At 38.4% G+C, this 9,427-nt stretch overlaps 2 protein-coding genes across 2 annotated transcripts; both read right to left on the bottom strand.

Moving 5' to 3' along the window:
- On the bottom strand, nucleotides 6,163-7,142 carry LOC109224210 (uncharacterized protein DDB_G0283697-like). The gene is made up of 3 exons (XM_019388796.1): nucleotides 7,108-7,142; nucleotides 6,924-7,006; nucleotides 6,163-6,809 (listed from the first exon to the last, which is right to left on the bottom strand). The coding sequence occupies exons 1-3, from the start codon at nucleotides 7,140-7,142 to the stop codon at nucleotides 6,163-6,165; spliced, it is 765 nt and encodes a 254-aa protein (XP_019244341.1).
- LOC109223380 (allene oxide synthase 3-like) lies at nucleotides 7,190-8,933 on the bottom strand. Its single transcript, XM_019387667.1, has one exon. The coding sequence runs from the start codon at nucleotides 8,864-8,866 to the stop codon at nucleotides 7,433-7,435; it is 1,434 nt and encodes a 477-aa protein (XP_019243212.1). The 5' UTR covers nucleotides 8,867-8,933; the 3' UTR covers nucleotides 7,190-7,432.

Here is a 9,427-nt window from a genome sequence, read left to right as displayed (position 1 = left end):
CAAAAGAATCCAAGAACTTTAAACACAGTTTTCCAAACAGGTACCTGCAAAAAGGGAATTTAAAGCAAATATAAATCTTTTCACTAAGAAGAAAGAACTGAGGTAGGATCATCAGCGGGCTCAACTAGAACAGCATCATTAACAGAAGCAGGTTGATCTTCAATCGCAGCAATTGGTGCATAAACAGACGAAGTTTTAGCCTGGCTTGCAACAAGAGGCACGGTTGGGCTTGAAGAAGGTGCGGCACCCGAGGCAATTTCAGCGTTCATGAGGACTTCAACTTTGGGAGCTACAGCTTCGGGAACTTCAATCGTGGGTGAAGGGAAGTCCAGTGGTTGTTGTGCTTTTTCAATGGTCTCCATAACTTTAGCTAACTCTGACTCCAGATTGAAGTTTTCTTAGCTAGCTTCGACTAAAGCATCACGCCGAGAGTTCAGAAAAGCCCAGCTTACATCAACGGCAGCCTTATCTTCAAGAAGCTCATAATCTCTTTTCCAAGTAACAATTTTATTCTTGAGTTCTTAATTTTCAGCCAAGGCTAAGTTGTAAGAGGCTTGGAGAGAGGCATGAGATTTTTCTAAGGCATGCACCTTGCCCTCAGAAGTTCGCAGATCTTCTTGTGTCTGAGTCAAACTCTGCATCAAATCTCCAGCATAAACTTCTTTTTGACTTAAAAGAGCTTTCAACTCTCTAATCTCCTCACTTGCCTTAGATAATTGCTCTGAGAAAGAAGACTCGAGACGCTCTCTTTCTTTCTCTGCCTGACTTGAAGAAGCCTTGGCAACCGCAAGCTCTGAGGATAATGCTCTTATCTGTTGTTCCAGAGTATTCTTGTCCTCTTGCAAATCTTCTATAGTAATTTGTGCACTATCAAATTATTCCTTCCAATTAGCTGCTTCCAACTGAGAGTCACGAGCTACCCTCTCTGAATCAAGAACAACCTTTTCAGAGTCACGTGCCACCTTCTCTAATAGAGAAACTCTGCTCATCAGCTCTGTACCAATGAGATTGGCCTGAAAATGATAAGGGAGGAAAATAAGAATTCTAGAGAAAAATTTTGCAAAGTAAAGAAAGAAGGAAAATACCTTCAAGGTAGCATGAACTATGTCGTTCATCAAAGTCAGACAGCTATGGCTATTCATTTTTTCTTTCTCAATGGGGCCAATTAAAGGCTTAAGTCAAACATCTGCTTGACCAGATTTCCTCAAAAGGCTGTTGTTAGCAGGAACTTCAATAGTCACGCTCCTCATGGCAACACTTCTACTCGTAGAACCCACTTCTGCATGATGGACAATAGAAGGAGGAAATACCAAAGGAGGAGCAGTAGAAGAAGTAAAAATAGCAGAGGGAGGTACGGAAGCAGATGGAGCAGGTAAAGAAGGGACCAAAGGCACGGCAGGAGAAGGAAAAGAAGGAATTGAAGATATGGGAGTTGAAGAGGAAGACAGGGGAAGTTCATCCAAAACAGGCCCTAACTCACCACTCTCGAAACCACTAACGAAAAGCTAGTTAATAGAGTCATGAGTGTCACGAGGGGTAACAACGTCATCATCAGAGATGAGATGAACAGGCCCGGTAGGAGAAAGATGAGGAGAAACTTCAGCTTCGTCAGAGACGATACGTCTCCTAACTCTTGGCCTTGTCATCAAGGAACCACCTTCATCTTCTTCCTCGGAATCATCCTCTTAAATGGTTTTTCTATTCAAGAGTATATCCTGAGCCCTTTCTAAGGAAATTTGAGTTCCTGAAGAGGAACGAGAGGCCGCAACTGTTTCAGCAGTAACACCTCGAATAGCAAATCCTGACAAAGAGAAGGATGAAAGTTAAAACAATAAAGGAAATTTTTTTTAGATACGAGAAAGACAAAAACTCTTACCATGAGTCGTTACTTTCCAACCGTAACGATTGGAAATAAATTTCCAAGACCTAGCTTCCATAGGTGCGATCTTCAACAATTTATCTATCCAACCATTCTCAAATTCTCCCAACAACTCATTTAAATTGGAATCCAAAACACTCTGAAACTTCAATGATTGTAGTTGTGCCAAAATGTGACAATCAGTGATTAAAGTTCAAAAATCAGCCTAGAGAAATCGATGTACAGTACTTGTCTTTGATTTTTTTCTTGTTGTTTTTCTGAATATTTGAGAAGCCTAAGATCTAAAGGAGTTTGAAATTTGAATTTCAGATCTAGGAAGCTTGGAGAATATTTTTGGGGAATTTTTTGGGGCTCCCAAACTTGTAAAACAAGGCAGTATCTACTGCCTTTTATAGGCAAAATGAGAGCAACCCTTCCATTTTCTATTTACACTATTAGTCCTTCACTTATTTCTTCTTAACCCTCTATTTTCTGACTTGTTGCTCAAGTTAACACACTAAAATTACTGAAGTTACACTAAAGTCCTACTTTGGAAGGCCCTAGAAGATTCCAGTTTCATCTATCACATTCCTATGCGATTCTAAATATCTAAACTACCCCCGAACTTAAACTAAAATTACAGCTATAACCAAACAGTTTCCTAAGCTCTGAATTGTCAAATGTTGAAGAGTAATCCTAATTTAAACTCTTGTTGAACTATTAATTGAACCAAATTAACAAGCAACAATTAACATAACATTTTGGGGTCATGAATTAACTGATTCACATTATATTAACCCAGATTAAACTATCAACGAAAAAAAACTAACACAAGCTCACTAATCATATTTAATAACCAAAGAAAAACAACGAACAGAATTATAAACAGAGCAGAATCAGACACTCAGCAAAAATCAACTAACAACACTTAACCAAATCCAAACTGAAATACTCAAAGACACAGACAGGCAGGAAACTAATTCAAATGTTAAAGCGACCTAATTAGGCTAAGTGATTAAACAAAAATGAAACAAGTTTAAACCAAAAAGAAGTTCAGAAAGAGGAAAGGAGACAGAGATGAGGACGAACGATAGTAAAAAAAAACAAATATGAACAAAAGATAAAGAAACTTACTAGTCTAAGAGCTTGAATTCAAACATTCCAAAGAAAAGCGGAGCAGAAGCCTAAACACTTGAGTCTCGAATTGGACTTTTCAGTTTCAACATTCAAGGAGCTTGACTGTCATTCGAGGTATAAGGACGACAGAGTTAAGATGAGGGAAGGAAGGCGACCCTAGGGTGTTAATTTGGTGGGATTTGGACACGGGCGTCGCCGCGCACGGTGGCGGCGCCGCTAGGGTTTAACTTATTTGAGGCGTTTGATTAGGATTCGAGGGCAAAGGCTTGGGGGCTTGGGAAGAGGGGAGGAAGGCGATTCTACAGTGTTAGTTTGGGCATCATTGGACGCCGACCGCCGCCGTGAGGCGATTTCCGGCGGCAGCGTAAGGCGGAGCCGGCGGGGACAACAGGTACGAGGAAGAAAAGGGTTTGATCTTTAGGGTTTCTAATTTTCAGACAATTTTATTGAAAACCAACGTCGATTATGAGCCGTTGGATTGAAGTGAATGGGTGGCTTAGATTTAATTGGCCTTCATTAATCCAAAACAACGTCGTTTTGTATATGGGGGCTGGACCAGATCAAAACCTTTGGGCTGGGGTCAATTCGAACTGGGTTTGAGGGATTGGGCTTGAATTAATTTGATATTGGCCCAATCTTGGGTCTTCATTAGGACATCCCACTCTCTTTTATTAATTGCTTTCTTTTCCTTTTCATTTTGTATTTATTTTTCAATCATTATTTATATTTTTTGATTTTTATTAAATGACAAATTAACAACTAACAACCCAAATTAACTTCTAAAATTATATTACTCAATTTCCAAATACCATAAATCCTAATTAAATGCAAACTATGACAAATTACAAGTATAAATGCAAAAGAACTATTTTTGTTTTTTTTTTCTTTATAAAGTAACTCCATTAATCCTAAAATATGAAATTAAACCCTAAATGAAAATATCAAGTATAGTTTTTTTTAAATATTTTTTCATTGATTAAAATGCACAAATAAAATGCAAACAATTAACACAAAATGTCACAAAAATCCACAAAATTACGAAATGATGAAAGAAATCATTTTGTTTGAATTTCTTGGAGTAATTCATATAGTGCAAAAATCACGTGCTCACAACCACGAAAATTGGGAACGTTCTCCACAACTCCCATGGTTGCTAAAAAAAAGGAGAAAACAAAGTTAAAGAAATTGATAAACTCGAAAGAAAAAGGTACGAGAAGGGTAAGAGACTTACATGCAAAGTTCCACTTCTCAGGAAAGGGAACGTTTCTTTCACCCACTAAACCAACTGTGGGGGCAGCAACAAATTGGCATACCAGCCACGATCCTTATCATCTTCTGGGCTTACCAAAACCCTCTTACTCCTAGCCACTAAGGTAAAAACGCCATTGCGAAAAAGTCTAGGGGTGTAGAGATGAATTAGGTGAGGGAAGGTGAAATCAACATCTGCCAAATTTGCCAGATGTCTTAAACAAGCAACAGCCTTCCATACCAGCGGGCCAGTCTGTGCTAAACAGACTTTGAAGAAACAACAGAAATCGAGAATCACTGGATCAATAGCAGGTTTAAAACCAAGAGTAAAAGGGTATGTGTAAACAAAAGAGAGTCCAGTCATATAGGAAGTAATTCTTTGATTTGGATTGGGGATTACAATGGGAAAATCGTTACTCCAGTGGTAATCTTTGCGGACTATGGGAGCTAAAATCTCTGTAATTAAAGTGGGGTAAGCGTCGGCACGATCCAGACCAGAAACTTGGCTTTGAAGTGATTGTCTATCATGGTGAAAAGATAAATCGTTAGGGACTATCTCTTCTACCAAAGGTTCCTGTAATGGTTCAGAGGGTTCCTTGCCCTTAGAAGATGATTTTTGGGTAAAAGAACCTCTAGTTCTAGAGGAAGAACCAGGGCTAGGAGAAGGCATGGCAGAACCACCACCACGAGAAGATCCTAAGCTACAAAGTCTACCACCCCTTCTATGTCTAACAGGGGCATTGGGAAAATTATCTAAAATAGGAACTCTCCTAGGATTAGGGTTCGAAGAAGCCGTGACGAAGAAGATTGAAGTGAAGAAGAAGTGAATAAAAGATTTGAAGTATTAAAGTGTTCAAAACGCTTTAAGTGGTAAAAGACAAGGATGGAAATAATATTTATACTAGTGAACAACCGTCAGAAGGAAAGAATACAGTGATGGAAAGTCCATAATAATGATAACTAACACTTCATGAACAGGGAAGCCGAAAAGAAAGCCTAAGAAAGTGCTGCACAATTGTAGGACCAATAAGAAGATGACACGTGTCTGGCGCATTAAATGGAAGTAATAAGTGAGGCGTCAACTCTGTCAGAGCATTAATGGTGACAAAAATTCTCCTTTAATGAAATCCACTTCCCAAATATTCAAACTGATGAATAAATGAAAAGTGGGGGGACTATCTGTATTGGGAAAAATTTAGTTTGTATATTGGAGATGACGTGTCATGACACGTAGACTGATCAAACAGTCAAAGAATTAAGGTTAGTTAAGAGGTACGAGCAACAACAGATACGAGCAAGTTAAATGAAAGAGGCGCGAGCAGTCATACAAGCAATTCAACTCTCGTACCTATTCAAGACATTTAAAACTCAAAGATCGTGAAGAATCAAAGGAATGAATCTGACAGCAAAAAAGAGCCATATACAGCATTTAATGAGTATTAAATACTGGAAACGTTAGAGAATATGTACTTAATGTATATGATTGCATAACGTAACATTTAAAGTCATCAATTGCCCATAATAGCCTTATTATGACAAAGATAAGACTTCGTATCCCCAAAATAGCTATAAAAGGGGAAGGAACAAACAATTATAAACACACGAAACACTATTGAAATATACTTTGATTTACTTGCTCTCTGATCATATTATTCACAAATCTCTTTCTCTATATACTTTTCTGATTATCAGTAACCCGTATTCTTCTAAATTCTAGCTTTGACTAAAATTCCATTTTTTGGTTAAACAAGATTGTCTGATTTTCCTCCTTTCTTTCCTCTTTCGTGTCTCACCCCTCTTGGCGAGAGACCTTGCTTTTCTATCACCTTTTCGATTTCTTGTGTAACTGGATCGTCGCAAGTATTTTCTTTAGGTATGAATGTTGCTGCACTGCGGTCAATTTCCTCGTCAGATTCAGTTCAATTGTTATCGGCATGTGCCTCATTTTGTTCAGTTATTTCTTTCTCTTCTTCCTCTAATTGTGTTTGCTCTATGTCAGGTCCTTTCTTGTTGATGTGTGATGTACGCTTGATGACTATTAAAGGTCCCAAGTCTACTATTAGCTGCCCAGAATCTTGTATATTTGTCACACTTGTATGTGTTATCTTTTTTGTCATGTCCATTGTATTATCTTCTTGTCCTTCCTTTTCTGTAGAGTCAGTTTTCTCTGTGTCTGTGGGTATAAGTTCACTGTACGTGCTGAAATTTTCAGTCAAACTATTCCTTGATTCCTTCTCTTTGTGATTAGTGCTATTCTCATTTCTAGTCATCTCTTGTATGTGCTCTTCAGTGATCTCCTTGGCTTTTTGTTTTGTCCACCTCCTGCTCATAACTTTAAGATAGGTATTGACTTTTCCCCTTTTGCCTTTCTTCGTTCTTTTCTTATTATCCTTGCCTTGTTCTTGTCCTTCTTTCTCCTTTTCCTCATGTAGATCAGTTGTATGCTGCTGCTTCTCTTCAACCTGTTTAGACTTTTCTTTAGGCTTGAGATCAGTGGTGATCCTGCTCTTGTGATTCTCTTTATTTTCCTTGTTCCTGTTGTTCCCATGTGTCCTGTTTGTAACATCTAATTGTAAAGTGATGACTTGCTGGTCATTAGTGTTGTGGTTGGTAGTTTGTTTTATAGTAGAGTTTTGCCGAGCACTACTTTCCCCCTATTCCTCCGTTCCCACAATTTTGCCGTTGTCGGATTGTCCCTCAGTGACAGTATTTTCTTTCTTTTCAGCTTCTTTATCTTCACTCACTCTCATTTTCTCTACTGCCCTGCAGTTAATCAGAGAATGTCCTAATTTCCTGCAGTGCTTGCAATATTTAGGCACTCCTTCATACTCTAATTTTTGTGTGAAGCCTTTTAGATTGATAACCAGTTGGGTACGTAGGTCAGGAAAACTGCAGCCATTATAGAAGAAACACATCGAAGGGACAAGGAAAGCAGCAAGCAAAAGATTTGTCAGGAAACAAAAATAAATTCTAGAACTTCACAATTCAACAGATTGAACAGCAGATCAGCAGTATTAAAAATTCACAATGAATGCTTGAAGAACAATTCTCCATGCAGTCTTTTACGATTTGAAACAGAAAATTACAAGTTTTAATGGAAATCTAGGAACTTCCTGTAGATTGTATTCTCGCAAGGAGGTCCTTCTTTATTGCAAATATACTACGTTTTCTCGCCATCCATTTCAATACTTAAGATGTTGCCTTGGTTACTGACTTGAAAGTCACCTTAGAACCAAGCAGGAGCTTTCCAAACTCAATTTCAAAAGTATCATAACGCAGGAAAAACTCCACCAAGAATATCCTGCCCAAGAGCACTATAAGATCTTTACCAGGACACTGTTTATCATTCACAGTTGGATCATCTGTCTCCTTACCATTTGACCAGTACACATACTTAAGCAATTTCTCTCCATCCCCCACAAATCTATCTGCATTAAACTCCTCTGGATTCTTAAATACTTTGGGGTCCCTTGTTGCCAGTGGCTGATACCCAAATATTAATTCATCTTTTTTTACCAAGAATGATGCATCATGGCTAGTGATGACTATATCTTTTCTGGCCTTTACAGTTTGAAATGGAACTGGAGGATCCATTCGTAAGGTCTCATACACCACTGACTTAACCAGTGTCATCTTCTCCAGTGCTGCAAAAGTGACCCCTCCTTCTGTTTTGACGGTAGTCCTGACTTCATTCGCGAGCCTACTGTGTAGACTTAGTCCTGCACTTCCAACCCACTTAATCAAAGCTGGGAAGAACACTTTCATGCCACCATATGAATTGAACCCTGCTAGGAAAACAAAGTTATGGCAAGCTTCATCCCTTTTCACTCCAAGCTTCTCAGCTTCATCCAAAATAGACCCCATGTTGTTATAAAAAGCATTATATAGTTTCTGGTGGTCAGATTTCACTGGGAAATATGGTAAGGGGAAAGTATGCAAAACCAAATCTTCAAGGAAGTTTGGTACAAACTTGATGCCTAGAGATATCAATGGAGCCAACTGAAAGAAGACCCATTTGTCAACAGCTTTTGGCCCGCCAGTGCCAAGACTTGTATCAGTTGGACTTCTTCCGTCACAGAACAAACGGAAGAGGAATTCAAAGGAAAGGTTATCACTGAGGGGGTTCAAGTATGAGGATCCTTTATCGGATAATTCTTTTTCAAGGCTGGTAAATAGCTCAGAGATTGAGCTAATAAAGATGGGGATGAATTTGTCATGCAACTTAGCAAGTGTGGACAAGAAAAGGCCTTTAAGTGTGGAGTGTTTAGGATCAGTAGTACCAAGAAAACCACAAACCTTGTAACCACCATTGAAAGCAGTGGAAGACATGAAAGTGCCTTCAAAATAGTTTTCTTTATCAACTTTGGCGTTGTCAAAAAGGATGGGATAACTAACAGCATCGACAAGGACGATGACTTTGGAGTTAGGAGCATTGAAAGGGCCAGGAGGGACGTTAGTTCTAAAGACAGTAGATTGGTAATTTTTCATGCGAGTCCTGAAAAAATCATCAGCACCTTGGTTGTAATGGAAGTCATAGCGATCTTTTATTGCCCCGAAGAAGGGGAAGCCATAATCCCCTGGGATTTCTTTTAAAGGAAGCTTTGAAAGATCAGAAGAAGCCATTTACTTTTTGCTTATGATGTTTGTCTTTGCTATTGATATTTGATGTTGGATATTGCGTTCATAGGAGGTATATATATAGAGGATGTGGCGGGAAGTAGTCACTAGCTCGAAGAATCAATTTCAATCGTAGTGTTTCACGTGGAAGAGATAAGCAGTGAAATGAAATTACATTATTGGGTGCTGCTGTTTATGGTTGTTGTAAACCTAATTGTGGGCCAAAGAGTTTAGACTATTGACTGCCTAAAACAGTTCACTCTTTTCAGGATCCAACTCCCCTCCATTTCCTATTATCTCCATTTTTCCAACTTTTTACTTGGATGGATGACACATGTCTTATCTTTATATCAATGGTCTAAAGTTAATTACTTCACACAAGGTTTTAGTCACACTTAAAATAATAGATATCTTTATATATCTACTCCTAAAAAATTTGACAATCCCATAACTAAAAGATTTGATATTCCCATAATTGTAGGAGCAAAATTCTGAATACTCATCAATTAATGCATTTTTATTTGCTTTAAACCCTTTTTGAATGTAAAAGGGAGCACGTAAAAATAA

The sequence above is a fragment of the Nicotiana attenuata genome, chromosome 3 (assembly GCF_001879085.1).
Source record: "Nicotiana attenuata strain UT chromosome 3, NIATTr2, whole genome shotgun sequence".
NCBI lineage: Eukaryota > Viridiplantae > Streptophyta > Magnoliopsida > Solanales > Solanaceae > Nicotiana > Nicotiana attenuata.
This window is presented reverse-complemented; position numbering and strand designations above follow the sequence as displayed.

Excerpts from the sequence above, each read along its gene's own strand:
- LOC109224210 (XM_019388796.1), bottom strand. The coding sequence starts at position 7,142 with ATGGCTGCAGTTTTCCTGACCTACGTACCCAACTG. Across the intron at positions 7,007-7,107 it reads CTGACCTACGTACCCAACTG|GGCAGTAGAGAAAATGAGAG; the intron begins GTTATCAATCTA and ends GATTAACTGCAG. Across the intron at positions 6,810-6,923 it reads TGAGGGACAATCCGACAACG|ATGTTACAAACAGGACACAT; the intron begins GCAAAATTGTGG and ends CTTTACAATTAG.
- LOC109223380 (XM_019387667.1), bottom strand. The coding sequence starts at position 8,866 with ATGGCTTCTTCTGATCTTTCAAAGCTTCCTTTAAAAGAAATCCCAGGG.